General features: G+C 31.5%; 1 protein-coding gene and 1 long non-coding RNA gene across 4 annotated transcripts; one reads left to right on the forward strand and one right to left on the reverse strand.

Annotated features, from left to right (window-relative positions):
- Window positions 1-567: 567 nt before the first annotated feature.
- Window positions 568-8,831, reverse strand: LOC137820547 (uncharacterized). Of its 3 annotated transcripts, XM_068624687.1 has the most exons (7): window positions 8,453-8,831; window positions 7,065-7,365; window positions 3,514-3,672; window positions 3,077-3,372; window positions 1,932-2,064; window positions 1,418-1,507; window positions 568-1,242 (listed from the first exon to the last, which is right to left on the reverse strand). In XM_068624687.1, the coding sequence occupies exons 1-7, from the start codon at window positions 8,648-8,650 to the stop codon at window positions 1,238-1,240; spliced, it is 1,182 nt and encodes a 393-aa protein (XP_068480788.1). In that variant the 5' UTR covers window positions 8,651-8,831; the 3' UTR covers window positions 568-1,237. The 3 variants fall into 3 exon arrangements, with proteins under 3 accessions (XP_068480788.1, XP_068480790.1, XP_068480789.1); XM_068624689.1 differs by lacking the exon at window positions 1,418-1,507; XM_068624688.1 differs by lacking the exons at window positions 568-1,242; window positions 1,418-1,507 and having other exon boundaries at window positions 1,686-2,064.
- An 8,669-nt stretch (window positions 8,832-17,500) lies between these two features.
- On the forward strand, window positions 17,501-18,876 carry LOC137821637 (uncharacterized). The gene is made up of 3 exons (XR_011082852.1): window positions 17,501-17,640; window positions 17,792-17,866; window positions 18,644-18,876. It is a non-coding gene; the product is annotated as an uncharacterized lncRNA (long non-coding RNA).
- Window positions 18,877-19,548: the final 672 nt, after the last annotated feature.

Raw genomic sequence — 19,548 nt, forward strand, 5'->3', positions numbered from 1 at the left:
ATAATCCTCTCACTTACACTATATTTTTAAATAACCCTTCAGATATATTCTCTCATTCTAGTACTAGTACTGAAACTGCTATACTTTAAACAACTTCAGCTTTAAAATATTTGCAGTTAACCACAACCCTTGGTAATCCTCCAACCACCATCCTCACAGTCACTCCTACTATGTTGCAATACCGATAAGCTCGGTTCTTCACTGAATAAATGTAGAATGCTACAGAAATTCTAATAAAAATAAAAAATACTAAAATATTTAATTACGATGTGGTTATAATGGTTCCACGTCCTTTAAAACGAAAATCAATACGAAAAAAAATGGTAAATACATAAGTTCGATGCAACCTAGGCGAATCGGCCAAAAGTTTTGACAAATGACTGTCGAAGCAACGATATGAACCCTTGAAAACCATTTACTTAATTTTTGTGGTAGACGCTTACTATTGTTATATTGTAAGACGAGGATATGGCGTCAACAATAGGGACAGTTCCTTGTTTAGACCAGTAACGACTCAATGCGTCACAAGCTAAATTAATTGAAAAATTAAAAGCTATAAAATGAATGTGGCCATTAAAAATCGAAAATTCCCATAAATTAAACTGTCATACAGTGAAGAAATAGAGAGCTGTCATGCCACTTTAAGTCTGTGTCCTATAATCCGCAAGGGTGTTTTTCTACACAAGAGTCCCAGGTCTTTGACAAGGACGGGGATATTTCGAACAGAATAGTCACATACAACTCCAAAAGAAAGAGATGTTGTTCCTTCTGGGATTGTGATCAATCGTGTACTATATTTTATTACTCTGTTACCTTACATTTATTGGATGTTTAACTTTAGTTTTTGCCCTCTAACATAAAAAGTGGTTGGGTAATGATGGAAGCACGAGGCAGGCATCAGCCGGAACAAAGTGAGGAAGATACGCCCCCCACGCAGTGGTCCTGTCCCCACTGTACAAATCATGTTTGAGAGGGAAAAAGTACAAATTTGTGGTCCTAACTACACAATAAATGAATGTGATGGCAAGAACTCGCAACTTTCAAGGGTTTGAATTAATCATCAGCATATGCGGGTGGACCAGAAAGACAACAAAAACACAACGATGATGACTGACCCACTGCTTAAAATTATAACCCTGCTGAACCCACTCCAATGCCAGTTATTTCTCCGAGGTCTCAATAATTGATGGCTGTTGGCAACTTGATACACACTGCACCGTCTTCATCAGTCTTAAGCTTAGTCTGTTCAAATTGTTGGGCATGTCAGTGCTAGATCCAATTGTACTAATCATAGATTAATCACATAACAGAACAGTAGATGTGAACTTTTGCTTATGCTAGTAGTGTAAATAGGACTGGAAATAAGAGTGATTTCCCTATCCACATGCTAAACAGAATAGAAAGCGTAAAATTCAACCTTGAGTCCACCTAACTGCTCGGATCGGATTTGGTATTTTGTATGTTTGGTTTATTATACAATGCCATAGGATGTGGACGGATCTGACATCTGAAATAGACATTAGCTACCGTTTTATGTCATTTTACCGCATCATGTTATATTATACAATACAGCGGAACAACAAAATTGCAAAATTATCTCTGCGTGTACCCAAATAGTAATCAGAGATCAGATTTGGCATAAATGGAATATCAGGAAGTGCCACAAAAAGGATTGACGCATCAAATACAGAAGAAAATGCAATACCAACCATGGCACTTTTATAATCAATGTATAACAAATATATGTTCCTATGATTAGTATAACTAAGGAAGTAATCACTGGTACAATCTGACTAGGCTAAATGACAGTAGAAGAATGCTCTAACGAAAGTGAATATTTTAAGGATCCTGGGATTCTGGTTGGAGGTTAATCATATGAGAAACCACAAGCTTAGAGAATTCATTGATTGCAGCTTGAATCTGAGAATCACCTGACTCACCAGGCACCGACCATCTTGAAGGTGACTGAAGGCTGAATCCAGCGTATTCACTTGCAGCAACCTTTGTCTTCTGTGAAGTGGCAAGGGCCTTCTCCAAATCTAACTGGGACAAAGGTCTAGGTGCCTGAAATGAGAAAGATAAACAATACAGTTAAGAAGCACTTACTGTATGACAAAGCCACCAAGAGAACTAATCAGTTTCTTTAGAGAAAATATGAAATAACGTCCAACAAAGCCACAAATTGATCTTGCACATTAAGCAATTGCTTTCATTGACCAGAGACGTCACTTTCAGGCATGCAAATATAACCTTGCGTGAATACAATAGATTTAAATAAAAGGCTTGATATATTATTTTCTCTTATTATTATGATATTTTTTTCAATTTCATTTACTATTTTGAACATTTTCAATTTGGTTTCATAATATTAAGAAACAAGTCAATGTAGTCTCTTTTGACAAATTGATAGTAACGACATTACCACAATGACAACAAGGCACTACCACCTAGTCTCTTTTGACCATTACTATACCCACCCTCCTCCAAGTCTTTTAATTTCTTCTATTCTGTCATTGTCAACCAACACCTTTCTAAGTTTCCCCTTTCCCATGGTGTGGTCACCACAACTATGGTTCCAAGTTCAAAAACATCATTTTGCAGGCAGAATCGTCGTCGTGGTTGTCATTGGAAATGATGTGGGCAACAATTTGGGTGTTGAAGACATGGAAAGGGCTCTGAATGAAGGAAGAGGGAGTGTTAAGATTTTAATGCTACAACACGAAAACCATAACACAAAGTTTAGGAAAATGAAGTTGAAGAAGAGTGGCGGTGGTGACTCTTGAATGTGTAACTGCAGAAGATGCAGAAGAAGGGTCTGGGAGAGAGTAGGGTGCGCCAGATCATCACCAACATAGCACCATGTTGTATTGTGGTAACATCGTTACCATCAATTTAATAGAAGAGACTATATTAACTCTTTTTTGAAAAAAAAGAGTGAAATAAAATATTAACATTCAAAATAGTGGGACAAAACATCATAAGCTTGAATAAAATCGGTATACTCGAAGTTGATAGGTGAAAAATGAAAAAATTGAGACAGAGAAGAAAGTGAAAGAGATGAATTAAATATACTAACAGGAGTTCGTTTTCCTTTTTTCTCTTCATCCAGTAGTTCTCTAATAGGAAAATAGGCAGCTTTCTTGCAAAGATCAAATAGATCCGAACCAGTGTAACCCTCACACAAGCCAGCTATATGACCAAAGTCTATGTTGTCTTCAACCCTCTCACCCTTTAAGATAACCTTCAATATTTCAGTCCTCTCCCTTTGGTCAGGAATTCCGATTTCAAAGGCTTGAGGAAGACGCCGTAGTATTGCTTCATCAAGTTCTGAAGGACGGTTTGTTGCTGCAAGGACCATAACTCGAGCATTCTCTACACAAAAAAATCAAGTTGATCAACAAAACTACTCAAATAAAGATAAATTGAGAACACTATTTTTTACAAACTAAATCTAAGAAAATTGTGAATATTTATGCAACAAAAATAAATAACATGATAATCGTTTAAACTTACGATCCGTAGTAAACCCATCCCATAGAGCCATGAACTCAGTTTTCATGTTTAACAAAGCCTCATGATCTGTTGTACGGCGCTGACCCAAAAAACTGTCTACTTCATCAATGAAAATGATGGCAGGCTGAAGCTTATAAGCCAGGCTAAATACCGCAGCCACTGCAGAGCAGCACAATATTAACAGTAGAGAAAAAAAAAGAGACAAGCTTTAAATAAAGAAAAAGAAGAAATAAAGCATAATTAAGCACATTCAAATTAAATGCAAATTTATATCATATAATCATTTCACCCATTCCAAAACTTGAAGTGATTGTAAGATTTAACCTTTATATTTAAAAAATCAGTTACTTTATTAACTTCTTTCAGAAGAAAGTTACATTCCTAATCAGTCACATAAACCAGAAAACCAAAACGATAACATAGGGTCCTATTCTAAATCATGTATACTGAAAAATCAGTTAAATCTAAATCTTAATGGTTTTCCGAATGACCTGTAGATTTTCATATGCTTTCTTCTAGCTCTAACTATTAGCTCAATTGTTTTTTGTTGGCACTGTAGATCCCGACATTTATTCTAATACCCCAGCACAAGTCCTAAACTATGTGATAAAATTTTACCTTAAGGTATTGTGGCACATATGGTTTAGTGAATTAATTTAGCCATACAAGAAAGGACAAGATACAAAAGGATTGTATACGAGGAGATATTAGTGTGGTATTGATTGAGGAAGATAACAGAAAAGATGCTAGTCTTCTGTAAATTGAATCTCTTGACTTAATCTGAACCCAAATACCCTTCTTCATAGCACCTATTTTTGCAGCTTTTCCATCTTGCTCTAATAGATAGGGGTAAAAGTAGCTCTCCACTCAATATCATTCAGCATAACATTTATTTAGTCTGAATCCAGCTCCAGCTTCATTTTGGACCTCATCATTTCATGAGACAACTTTATAAGCCATCCAATGCCTCTCTCTCTTAAATCCTTCTATAACAAGTATATTATTAAGCCCATGTGCTTGTGTTAAATTAGCTAGTCCCAACCCAAGCCCATAAACTATCACAGTTATGTTAGGAGTCAATAGCCAATGTAAAACTTCGTTGACTTTTCATGGCATGGATGAACAATGTAATTATTTCATTCACAAGATACAACATTAAAACAAATTTTGATAGTTACAAGAAAAGATACAACACATAATGGTCAAAGAATTAAAATTAGAATTTACAAGTCTCGAGAAATAGTATCAGATTCAAATAATAGCATTCAATTAGAAAGGAAAACAACTAATGTTGGTTACGAACATTATAAAAATGTATATGATTTTAGGGATAATATGCAAACATTAACAATGCACATGCATTCGAATTCAAACAAAACAGATTGCATAAAAAATATCACCTTACAAGATATTCATAAAGCTTCATGCATAAAATCAATAAGTCAATAAGACTCACTATGTTGAATTTGACAATAAAAATCTATCACATTAAAGATTTTTCCATACATTGCACGAGTACATGTGAAATTTTGAACTGTAAATAAAATAAGAATTAAAATGTCAGAAAAACATGTTTGTTCCAATAGCTCAAAAGTCTCACATCAATTAAGAATCAAGACAACAAGTAGTTTATAAACACCCTCCTCTTTTAACCCACTGAAGTGCCTTTTTTGAAGGGCAAAACTATGATAAAAGCATTGAGTCCAAAGCAAAAAATACCTCGAATGAGGTGATTGACTCTAACAATGCCATCTTAAAGGACTTGAGATGAAAACATTGACATAGTTTGTAGGGACAAAAAGGACAGTTTTAAACTACTCTTACCCATTAGACCTCAATTGGGGGTCTTTTTCCTATACACTCAAAAGTCCAACATTGCTTAGGAATTGAGGTTAAGGGTAGTTTATAAACAACTCCCTCCTCATTTAGCCCACTGAAGTGTCTTCTAAGAAAAAAACTATGACGGAACTGTTTAGAACCAAAGTAGACAATACATTTGATATGGCACTTAAAACTTAACGATATTATCTTAAGCAAACTTAAGATACAACTCCCTCCTCTTTTAGCATACTGAGATGTCTTTTAAGAACAAAATCGTGACGAAACCATCTAGCACCAAAATATAAAATACATTTGATATGGTGATTAAACCTAATGATATTATCTGAAGCAGACTTGAGGTCAGGGCATTGCCTTATACATAGCTTGACTCAAAGACATTTGATTTTCGATAAGAGCACATGTACTAAAAGAAAATAAGTATAGCATGAAATGTCTTCATTGTTGAGGAATCTAATTTATTATATGGAATAAACTAAGAGACGAGACTTTCAAAATTGAGAGGGAAATTGTAGAAAGGGTATTTTGATTCAATTGACACAAGTAGCCTCTATGCTTATTTTTTTCTTCCGTGTGAAACATTCTCCAATTTTGTTTAAGAAATAAAAGATGAAAAGTTTGGTTCAAGAAAATTTTCTTTTTATTTTTAATTAGAAAAATGTCACTTATTTACTTTTTCAAAATATGTCTATAAGAAACCATGAAAAAATAACGAGCTATTTTCAGTATTTTCTATACAAATCTTTGGAAACAAACAAACAATATGAAAATAAGGTGACATTTTGGTAATTCAAAGTGAAAATAAGAAATGAGAACAACAAAAATTTCCTCTGGGTGAACAAACCCCCTAAAACATGAGATACTTGGTACGTGATAAATTGCATATAGCTTAATGAGAAAAAGAACAAGATCCTACAAGTCCTCACATTTACAAGTGAGTACTCAAACTTAATTTATAAGGACTGATAATTTTATTCAATACAAGGTTTGCTGTATAAAAGAGAGTAATTTCTAGATACTTATACATTGAAACAAAAGATTGAGTACTTCACAAATATGATGAGAGAGGAGGTTCACAAGAATCACAGTTTAATAGATCGGTGGGGTTCCATGTAGGTTATGTTTGTAATATTTTGTTTGGGTTTGGGTCAGGTAGTATCACCCAACCCTTTAAAAAAACACTAGTGGACTAACTACTGGACTAGGTAAGGTGTATAACCTGGAAATAGAAAACAAAAAGAGAAGAGAAATTAGGGTTTTTACACTCCTTGGGGGTCACGCTAACTCGAGGCTACTTCTTCCTATTGACGTCATGTGTCCCATGGATCTTGATTTCCTCCATGGCTGCCTCAAACCACCATTTTGTGAGACCTATTAAGGCTATTATGAGCACCATGCAAAACCAGATTTGCCACTGCCATTTGGTGGCAAGCAAAAAATCCACCACGGCCACCTTTCAACAACACTATGTCAAGCTTTTACGTAGATGCTAAGAAATTATTGACAAATCATTGGATCTTTGGGCATACATATGGACCTTAAGAAAAAGTAAGAATATAAGAGTAAGTTATTTTAATTTATTGAACCAACATAATATAATCCATATATGTTCAAAAAAATTCAAAACTAAAGATACTAAAGTCTAAGGTAGAGAGAAGAGTAAACCTTTGCAATATATTGTAAAATTAGCCATAGAGATATATTGCACTTACCAAGCTTTTGGGCATCCCCAAACCACTTGCTCATAAGGTTTGATATCCTCACGTTAATAAAAACTGCTCCCGACTCCTTAGCAATAGCTTTGGCAAGCATGGTTTTTCCAGTGCCAGGTGGTCCATACAACAGAACCCCCTTTTGTGGTCCAAGAAGCTTACCATGTGAAAACAAATCCGGTCTTTTTAGAGGCAGAATAACAAGCTCAAATAAAGCTTGCTTGATTGTTTCCAGTCCCCCAATAGAGTTGAACTCCACATCAATGTGGTCAGGATTTATAACATCGCAGGCTATAACATCCTGTAAAGAATAAAGGGCTGAAATTAAAAATTTAAATAAAAGATAATAGTTAATTGCGGTCAAAAGGTTTTCACTGCCAACATGAAGTAAAACCATATATCCATAGAGGACATGTAATGGATGTAGTCCTTCATTTTTACGATTATTTGGATAAATTTCAGTGTTTAAACTAATTTCTTAATCAAACAAATAAATTGGTCAAAATTAGGAAATCATAATAGAATAATCCTTAAGTCATTGAAAAATCTCTTTCAGGAATACAATTTCCTAGAGCGAGAAATCCATTATAGAAGTAAAATGATAATATCAGGACATTAGTTCATGATGTACATCATCAACAACCAAGTTTCATCCCTCTACCAATACAATAGCAGTAGCAGAGCTAATATTTAAGCTCAAAATTGGAGCATGGCTATTCAATATAACATTACTCCACTCATCAAAAATCGTCTGAAGCCCAACCTAAAAAAGTCAAGATGCAACGTAAAGGCCAAAGGGTAACATGCAGGCAAATGCAGAAACACTCACAGTTATGCATAAGACAACCTAGGTAATACGATCCAATACAAACACATCATCCATTCTCCTCTTCCCCAACCCAACCGTACACTAGTCATTCACTGAGAAAAGACAGACATAATTAGAAATTCATTTGCAGGAACCAATCACAACAAAACGACAGTTAAAAGAATGAGAAGAACAAGATCAAGATATAAACTATTCACACTGGGGAAAAGCCAAAAAAAACTATCCTCCTACATTGAGCATAAATGATGCATACCGTGACCTTCAGCACATCAGTTTTACAAATTACAAACTTCCTGACGGGAATGGAACAAGTATATACTCATCCAATACCAAAACAAGTGCCCAACACCGACGTTAGAATTCTTGAAAATATTATGAACCATTTCTATCATTAACATTGTGATAATCCATTGTCAAGTCTTTGAACATCTTCCTAGCCATATAATTTCACATTACCATCCTATGACCCCCAAAAAAAAAAAACAACACTAAGGTGTATGCAGTAAAAAAAATTGAGGTATAAAAAGTTGGAACGCAATGAATAGAACAATGAATAAACCTCATAAGGGTTAGTCTGAATGAGGGGGCGACCGAGACGCTTTGCAATCTCTTTCTTGTGTTCAAGAACCTTTTTGGAAGCTTCGCGATTAGGATCGAGGTGTCTGAGCCCCGCGAACAAAACCAAGCAACTTAACGCCGCGCTCGCAGCGTACAACAACAGGTCTTGCAGGAACTTCGTCTCCGATGAACCTCCCATTCTCCTCTCAACAATCAAAAACAAAATTCCAATTTATGATATGATAAGATTAGCTTATCATCAAAATTCCTTCTTCCTTCACTCTGTGTGTAATTGTGGCGAGGAACAATGGACGAGGGTTCTCAAACTCAAACTCAAACAGAAACAAAGTTAGAAAAAAAAGTCAAGAATCCCAACTCTTGGGGGATGATGTTAGTGAATACAAAACAAAAGGAAGGACTCGCTTAGTGGGCTCAGCCCATCTCTCGGCAGAGGCCCAATCTTTTGTTGGGCTCCGCCTTTCTTATTAGTCAATTGCTTCCTGCACCATATCACTGCACCCAATCATAGGGGGAAAAACGAAAATACCCTTAAAAAAATAGGGTACATATAAAATTACATTCCGGACCCCTTTTCTTGAACACAATAATCTTTTTCAGATAATATTTTTCGAAATGTATTATTTTCAATTCCAGATTTTTATATTTGGAACACAAAAATCTCTTCCAGATCTATTTTTCCAGAATGCATTATTTTCAATTCCAGATTTTCATTTCCGAAATAAAGAGTATTTTTGGAATTTTTGAAATTATGTTGGGTGCAGATTTAAAAGTGTTGGGTGCAGGGAGCATTTGCCTTCTTATTAATGTCTGGCTAAGGCAAATTCTCAAGGTTACTCCAGATTTTCTTTATGCATCTTGTATTTTCTTTTAATTCCAAATATTTTTATACTTTTTTTTCTTTTTTTTTCAGGTGATGAAAATTGATAATTGAGATAAGTTTTGTGGTACTTTTTATTAGTGGTGATTGTGAGTTTTGTTCATTTATTTTTTTAGAAGCCACAAAATTCAGAAAAAAAACAAAAAAGTACAAAAACAGAGTACAAAATTAAAAAAAAAAAACTTATCTTCGCATCGGGTAACGTCGAATGCAACAAATATTCTTGTCAGACTTTTTCTTCTTGCTCTCCTACGTTTTTCTTCCTGCACCCCCACAATTTTCTAAATCCCAAAACTGGTTTTGACCTTTTATTTAAATAAGGGCACCGTGATTACCGGAATTCGATATCTAGGAGTGTGTTACGGATTCATCAATCCAGAACTGAATCATTTTATTTTTGAATGAGGGGGTGTTCCAAAGCAAATTTTACATAAATTATTGATTTTCGGATTGTTGAATCCGGAAGCCTAATTCTGTTACGAATTGATGGATTCGGAATGATTTTTTTTTAATTATGGATTTTTGAATCCGGAATGCATATTTCTGTTACGGATTGGTGGATCCGGAATGCTTTTTTTGAATAATGGATTTTTGAATGTGAAATGCATATTTTAAAATACGAATTGGTGGATCCAAAATTTTACTAGAAGTGTCAATCCAAAAATTTTCCAGATTCCATAATCCAGAATGTAAAAAAAATAAATACAGTTCAAGTGCATTTTAGGGATTTTAAAAAATAATATGAACAATTTGGTCTTTTCATAACATTGTGGGGATGCAGAAAGAAAAATGTAGGGGTGCAGGAAGAAACTGTCTTCTTGTCAATTTTTTCTTACACGCTCAAAAGATGGAACTGTTCTCTCAACCACTGTGGCTAGAAAATAATGTATGGGATGTAGGAGAGTAACTAAAGTTATTTTAAAAAGTAAGGTTACGTTTCATTTAAGATTTTTTAATAATGTTAAAACCGATTTTTTGTAATTAATGAGAATGTGCATGGAGGAGATATGGAGGTGGAGGGAGAATTTATCTCCGTCTAAAGGCTTTTGAATTCTCCATCCAATAAATTTGAACATCTACCCTTTTTGGTACAAAAGGCAAATTCTCCATGCACCTCCAACGCTTCTCACTGCACCTCCATATAATTTTTTAATTCCACTTCTACTGCTATCACTGTATGTTAGGGTTTTGTGGTTTTGGTGCACGCAGTGTTGTGTTGTTATTATTTTGAAGGAGACGATTTCTTACATTTCTTAGTTGTGGTGGTTTATGTGTTTGATTGTGGTGGTCGGTGATGTTCGTGGTTACTCACATAACTGGCATAAGTTGTTTTGAACTTTTTTTATTTTATTTTATTTTGTTTTTTTTTACTTAACAGCGTAACATCTTTCTCTAAAAAATTTACAAACGAGATTATACAACCCAATTTGTTTAAAGAAAATGCATACTGAATTATGCAAACTGACATGTTCCTTAACAACGTTACATTTTCAGTTTGTACAATTCGACTTCAACACAACAAATATTTTTTTACAAAAGATAAAAAATGGTTGATTTCAAAAATAAAAACTTAACTTACCCGGACAAATTCTCTCTTCAACCCTAGCCCTTGACTGTTACCAAATGCTTTCTTAAATTCACTCTAGTTGGGATTTTAATTTTTTTTAAATAGGGTCATAAAAATGATCCACCATAAAAATGATCAAAATGTCTTCTTAGTAAGGAGTGTAAGTCAAAATATATTTTGAATTTGGTATTTCAAAATACATTTTCAAATTTGGGTTTCTAAATCACTTTTCTGAATTTGGGTTTTCCGAACATTTTTCTATATTAGTCTTTCCAAAATAATTTTCTAAAATAATCTTTACGGAATATGTTGTTTTCAAATTTTGTTTATCATAATTCCTTTTTTTAGAATACGTTTCTGAATTTTATTTTTTAGAATGTATTATTTGTATTCTTAATTTGTTTTTCCGAATGGAATTTTGGTTTTTCATTTCTATTTCACAATTTCATTCTCATAATAATAAAAAAATCTATTCTATATTTCTTTGTTCAAAATGTATTTTTTAATTTTGAATTTCTAATTCTGGAATGAAGGTAATTTTGGAATCTTAATTTTATTGGATGCAGGAAGCAAATTGGGTGCAGGAATCAAAAGTCCCTCTAAATAGGTCTCTTTTTGAAAGCTTTTTTCTGTGTTGATGTAGTTTTTGTAAACTTTATATCTTAATTAAACTTTGTTCAATTCAATGAAATACTATCTTTTGATTCTGGTACATCCCATTTGTTCAATATTACATTCTCTTTTTTTTTCAAAATTCTCTTCTCTCAGGATGAACTATACAAATCATTAATAAATACGACATAATTAATACACAACTTTGTTTCTCAAATGACAATGAAAAAACATATGTATGTGATTACCATCAACAGTTTACAACCTATTGATATTATTGAACTGTTTTTTCTTTTCTTGACCTTCAAATGTTGATTATGTTCGATAAGGATGTTAAAACAGATAAGCTCATACTCCGATAAATAATTCGCAAAAGATGAACCAAACTGAGTTTCAGAAACTTAGAAAAATTAACTATTTTATGTTATAGATATTTAGAGAATCTGATTTACGAGGGTTTATAATCTCTGCTTAATTAAGGGAAGACTATGACCAATTAATCTTGTTAATTGATATATTGAATATATTTAATGATAAAAATTTTAAATTTTTAAAATTATATATTTATTGAAGATTATGAAATTCAACCCAAAAAGTTGAAGATAGTATTTTTAAGATATCTGAAAATATGTTAAATATTAATTATCTATTATCTCTTTATGAAGAGGTGTTATTCTCCTGAGAAAGAAAAAAAAAACAAATAATATAGAGAGTAAAGAAAATAATTGATTTTTATTTTCTTTTATCAGCAAAGAAAATAAGAGAATTGATATTCACCATAATTAGTGTTAAACTAGATAAACATTGTATTTCATCATTGTCAGATTAAATGTTCTCTTTAAAGAGTGGGAAAAATAAATCGAGAAATAAATATTGTAATCCTAGTTTAACCATGAAAATGTTTTCTAGAACATGTCAAGTAAGTTTTTACTTCTTAAAATTAAAAATATTTTTTCATATTTAATTTTTTTTTATATTATTATTGTATTTTACTTATTTTTTTGTCCGTTTATTATTTTCATAAGTGTCGATATTTATATCTACAGATGTTATAATATTTATACTGAATTAAACTGTCGTTTGCCTTTTATGAGAAGCCTGTGAAGAAATATAAATAAAATATATTGTAACAAAGCACTAAAATGGGCGTAATAGTAGTGAAAGAGTTTAGTAATGTACATAGAGTTATAGGTTGTGTTGTAACTCAGTGCCTTCATTTTAAAAATATATTTGGAATCTTCACTGTTAAACCAGCAAAGCAACAGCACCTGAATCTTCATTATTAAATATTAAAATTGTATAAAGTGCAACTGTAAACAATTGTCTGTGAGTAAAGATAGATTTTGAAAATTAAAATAAGATTATGCTAATCTATATGGAAGTATTAGTAACTTTTGTAAATTATTAAATATATCGGCAATGAACTTTTATGTATAATAATTAGCATAATTAGAAAATATTTTGTCATGATCTGTAAATATCTAATCATATATAGTATTGATTAAAGAAATTTAAGTACTGATAAAAAAAATTATTTATATTTAAATGTATTAAGAGTTAATGTAAATACTATTTTGATTTGTATGAAAACTCAAAAGATGCATTCTAGAATTAAAAAGTACACGATTGCATAAGCCCACATCTGCATAAACAATTCAAAAGGGGAATAGCTTAAATATTATAATATTATCCTATTGATAATAAATATGAAATATAAAATATATTTTAATTTATAGTTTTAAAATGTCTAAATATAAAAATAAAGGATGAAAATGAAACTTCTAAAAGATAAAAGACCAAAATAAAACTTAAAAATAAGATAAAGAAGCTTCACTATTATTAAATAATGAAGAATGATATGTTGAATTTTAACGTGATTAATTTTTTGGTATTAATATTCACATTATCTTGGTTTTACTACTTGTAAAAGTATTTTTCGTAGAAGTATGGGGGAGTTTATTGGTGATTTCTCTGCATTTCTTGAAGCTCAGACTATTATGGTTGTTGAATTTATGGAATTATACATGCTATGGAGGAAACTCAAAAGTTTGGACTTAGTAATGTTTTGCTTAAACGTGATTCTGCCTTAGTTTGTGTTGCGTTTACCATTAGAACTAATGTTCTGTGGATGATGTTTCGTAATAGATGAAATACTTGTCTTAATTACTGTGGAAAAATCAGGTTTATGTTACTCATATTTTTTTGTAAAGAAAATGTGTGTGCTGATAAATTGACTAATTTAGGATTTATTCATAAAGACCATTTCATTGGTATAATAAGTTTCTATCTAGTCTGTTCTTAGAATTCTTTATGAATAGGTATAATTTATGTATAGTTTTTTTTTAACATATGATTTTTGGTCTAGTCTCCCATATTTTTGTATTTTTTTTTCTTTTTTTAATACTTAAGGTCTCAGCGTAACTGAAATGTTAAGTTGCATAGTAATATATAAAATGAAAGCTTTTGTATAAAAAAGCTTCAAGTTCATATTATTTCTTTAATTTCAAACTGTTGAGTTTTATGGAGTTATACATGTTATGGAGGAAGTCAAAACTCAAAAGATGAGACTTACTAATGTTTGGTTTGAATGTGACTCTGTCTTAGTTTGTATTGTGTTTATTGTTAGGACTAATGTTCCGTGGATTGTGGGAAAATCAGGTTTAAGATTACTCATATTTTTCGTAAAGAAAATGCGTGTGTTGATAAGTTGGCTAATTTAAGATTTATTTATACATAATCATTTCATTGGTATAATCATTTCTAGTATGTTCTTAGAACTCTTTATAAATATGTATAGTCTATGTATCGTTTTTGTTAACCTATGAGTTTTTGTCTAATCTTTCCATATTTTTGTATTTTTTTTTCATTTTTTAATAATAATATTTTTTCATGTGATGACCGATGGTGGTTGTTACTTGATGTCAGGATAACTGAAATGTCAAATTACATATAAACAAAAATAATAATTAAAAATAAGAATATGAAGAAATAAGTTTTATTGATTATGCATTAAATAAAATTGTATGTACATAAATTTCAAACGCTTCTTTACCCTTGGTGCATTTCGAATAGTAAACAACTTTAATATAGCGGCAATCAATCATTGACTTATGAACCTTTCAATGTGGAATATAAAAAATGAAAGATCTCACTAAAAAGTAGAACAAAGTCGTGTAAAAGCACGTCATCGTCATCGTCATATATATGGACACTCAACAGAGAATTGGTAATTTATAGACACTTTTTTTTTTGCAGTGTGGCTCACAACTTGAATTTACGAATCTTTATTGTTGAATAAACTTTAAAAAAATAGCTATCGCAGTGAGACAGTGAATTAATGACAGTTCTAGCTAAGATCACTTCTTCGTTAATGGAATCCTATTTTATTCGTTACTTACTCTTTAGGTTGATTGATGCGATCAAAATCTGAAGATGATAGTATATATCCTTAATACTTATCATCACAATCATTCATTCAATCTAAAGGTTTAGCTAGATGCTGAACTTTTTCCTAGAGTTTTTTTATGCTGCAGTATGGGCCAATGGAAATGACAAAATTGAAACAAAGAGAATATGTATACAAGTGATGTGTGATGTCAATTCAATAAAACTAGTAATATTATAATTCAATCAAGTCCACGTATATTTAATCATTTAAAAAAACTCAATATAATTAAACTTATATTTTATTGTTCTTAAAAAGTGACTTGCAGGATAGGAGAAGGGACAACGGCTTCTGGTGTTTAAGAGAGATCAGTTTAAATAAAAGAAATGTGGATAAGAAAGAGACTTGAATAGTAAAATTTTTGAGTTTTGAAAAAAATTGCACGGGAAGCAATATAATTACGAATCAACTGGAAAAAAATAAACAACATTTAATGTGGTTTGGTCGTCAACTATAACCTACATTTACAAATAATTATTAGATTTTCATTTCTGTCTTATTGCACACCAATTACAAATACAATTATTTCTTTAAATAAAAATGGTAAAAGAAACACAATGATTAAACTTACTAAACATGATCTTCAGTCAGCCCAACCCAATTGGTCTTACCTTCATATCCAACACTGTTTACAATAAACATTACCTATATGTCACTTTCTGAAAGAGAATCAAGGATTGTGGCGTGTGTTTTATAATATATATTGAATTTACATAATTCTCCATAACCAAATACGAAGCTTATTGACATTTTGCGTTGTTAATAGGAAGTGAGTGGTGCAAGATATGGACTGATTTGGAAAGTAGTGACGGTTTTTTCACACTACTATGATGTTTTTGTTATATAGCAGATGAGCTTGGTAGGGAAGGGAGAATAGAATGGCATCTTCCTGTTTCCATTGCAACTTGAAACAATTCTAACCCTCTACACTTGTTCCTTCTTTTCTAGTCAATTTTCTCATTCTATCTTCTATCAATTATTCAAGATTCCTTTCATCCCAACTATATTGCGTTTCTCTTCCTTTAACTACAAGATACAAGTCAACATTTTCATATATGATTAGAATCATGATTTGCAATACTCAGACACGAAGATCATAACTTTTTTTTTTACATCCACCGGATCTTATTTTAATGATGTTTATAAAAAAAATATTTAAATTGTTGGGATATTTTTATTTTTTTTATGGTTGTAGGTCACTATTATTTCTTTCTTGCTCAATATAAACTAGGATTGTGTATGTTACTATTGTTTCTCTTTAATATTAATTACGATTTTATTAGAAAGATTATTTTTTACGGATGTAAAGTAAATTTCTTTGATGTTTATTTTGATTATCTTTTGTTAGTGTCTATAATAATTTTATTATTATTATCAACATGAATGTTATTTTTTACAGGGTTGTTAGGATTTTTGTAAATGTTGTGAGAACACAATTTTCAGTCAACATTCCACTATTATATTTTTTTTATTGATAAAAAAATGTTTTTCCTTATTTGATTTGGAAAACTTTTCAGTAGATATTAATAAAAAATAGGCAAAAAACAATCAACCATTTTTGTAAAACTAATCTCAATCAATATCAAATTTAACTAATTTTGGTCAACATTAATTGAAAACAATTTCAACAAACATAAAAATATATTATCAATATTAATACTTTTGAATTATCAACAATTAAGTAACATTTAAATATTTTTGTATATTTGATAATAGTTGAAATATTTTATTCAAATGAAAAAAATTAAAATTCAATAAATTTGATTTGTCTTATCAAAACAAAATATTTGAAGAAAATATATAACTTAAAATAAAATTATTTCAAATTCAATAAATTTAAATATCTTAAAAATAAAAAAAAATACTAAAACACTTAGTACCAGTATTAGTTTATGGACTGATTTCTCATGAGTATGGACTGATTTCTCTGTCTTATCCCGCATAAGGATGATAGTCCACATACAGTTTTTTTTGTAAGAAACTCAATAAAAATGTTTGTTACTGAAAAATTGAATATAAAATAATTCAATCAAAATATTTGTTATTTTTTCATTGCTACTCAAAAATTGAATAATAAAATTCTATAATGATAAAAAAAATTGAATATAAATGTATTATAATTGAATAAAAAATTGAAGATGTGCTTGCTACTGATATAAAACATCAAACATCAATATTCTTTTCTTCCATTTCAAACATAGTCAAACATCAATAATTCAATTAAGATAAAACATATACATCAATATTCTTATATTTCAAAACTACTCAAACATCAAACAACTATACCACTACATTAAACATAAGTCAATTCAAAAATATCAATATTCTTCTATTTCAATAACATTATTGACATTTTTTTCTTTATATATTTTGAATAGATTACTCCACAATTAATTTATTGTCAATCATTCAATATGTATTACCAAAATCTTCTTCATCGTAAGGATCTATTCTGTAACAGCAACTTTTCCTTTTAAAAAAAAAGAAGCAGAAACAGAGACCCCTGCCCCCACACACGAAACCTCTTTCTCTTTCTCTCTCCATCTCTCCCTTCTACCTTCTCTCTAAATTTCTCACTCTATGCCTCATCTATTTTAGAATCTGATCATACCACGCTGTAGCAGAGAAGTTAAGGAACATTTCTACCCGATCAGATTTTCAAACAGAGTAAGTTCATTTTTACTCTAAATATCCTTTGTTCTCTGTTTTTCCTTAGGATTTAGTCATCAATCTTTGTGGGGTCAGTTGAGAAGTTTAATCCTCTCAACTTATTCTATTATATACTGAAATTTTGTTCTGTTTGGATAATTTGCATTAGGCCCGTAAACCTTGAAGCTTATCCAAACGGTGGGGAATAAAATTCTAAAAGTTGCTTGGAAAGCAAGCAATTGAGGTAAGGGAAGCTAAATTTAATTTTTTATAGCACTCTAGGATAGAAGATCTGAATGCGGAAGGGACGTGGTCCCAATATTCAATTTTTCTTGTAGGGATGTTGTGTGTTATATATATTGGGTTGTTTGTTTATATATTATTTAAATTTGTAAAAATATTATATTTTAATTGTTTAATATTTAAGTGTTGTTTTTTTTATTTTAATTACGTTTTTGAATGTTGTGGATCGTGTTTGGAATGATATTGTATGACGGGATGGTATGGAATTGAATTCATGCATTTGGGATAATGTATGGACTGATGTTTGCTGTGTATTAAGTATTGATGCCTATGTGGTAACAGAGATCTCCGAGCTTCACTGATGATCTAAGTCACATAGACTAAGATATCAGGTGGTGAGAAGCTGATGGGGGAGTTCATGCACACCGTGACATATGAGATGCACGGCTTGGGTTGTATTGAACTTACCCTGATCCTTTCTGTTGGATTCGCTGGTAATCTTTGGATCAGGTGTTAGTCTCTGGTAGGACTTACTTAATACGGGTCTTCCGGAAGACGTTGTTTGTTGAATATTCTGGATGTGTAGATCCATGTGAGATCTATGTGATTGTTTATTGTTGAGATTTGAAGAAAATTGAATAATTTGATAAATTGATCATGTAATTTGGTTTTCTCTTTGGATTTAAGTGTGTATATTATAAAATTCTATTTTTAGTCGCTTACCCTTGCTTTTCTTGCTGTGTTTGAACTGCGATGACTGTACTATGTACACGAGCAGATGACCATACAGGTGCAGGAGAACCTTAGAGGTTACAGAGTTTTATTTTGAGCTGTGGATATGTAAATATTTGTATTTCTATAAATCCTAATCATGTATTAGGAATATTTTGAAAAACTGTAAGCTTGTATAGAATTATGTAGAACCGGTATTGTAATAGTTATATGTAAATTATGGGGTGTTACATATTCCAATCAGATTTAATATGTATACTACCAAAATCTTCTGCATCATAAGGGTCTATTAATGCTTCAACCAATATGATCATACAAAATAAGTGGTTATGATCCTACCCCACACTAAACCGGGAGAAAGAAATTGTGATTCAACTAGTTCAATCCAATTTGAAAAAACAACATTACTAGTTTATTTTTCTTTCTATATTTTGAATGTATTCAAATATATGTGGTTGACATAAGTACACAAATTTGTCGTTTTTTGTGCGGATTAACTGTCTATCTGTCCTACGTTTTTTTTCTAGCGGACTGCAGGCCGACCAGCATGGCCCGTCCCGCACTGCCATCCATTCAATCAGCACGATTTTAACGGCCTAAAGAGAGAAAGACATTAAATTAAGAAATATTAACTTACAAACAACTGTAACTAAAAATACGAAAAACATTATCGTATAACATATGAGGTCCAGAGCTCACATAATCACGTCGGAAGTTGTGGAAGTTCAAGCAGGCAGGATAGACATATACGAAGGTGAGCACGCACAGAGACATATTTAGAGGAGAGAAAGTCGGAGTGATAAGAGACTATAGCCCGAAGATGAAAGCACGTGGGACGAGGTGACAAGAGCTCGTTGAAGAGATGAGAGTGCATGAGATACAGCAGCCCGTATTCGGAGATACGAGTACAACGCAAATACAAAGCTCACCAGAGTTCAAACAGGAAAAGCA

The sequence above is a fragment of the Phaseolus vulgaris genome, chromosome 9 (genome assembly GCF_000499845.2).
Source record: "Phaseolus vulgaris cultivar G19833 chromosome 9, P. vulgaris v2.0, whole genome shotgun sequence".
NCBI classification, from domain to species: Eukaryota; Viridiplantae; Streptophyta; class Magnoliopsida; order Fabales; family Fabaceae; genus Phaseolus; species Phaseolus vulgaris.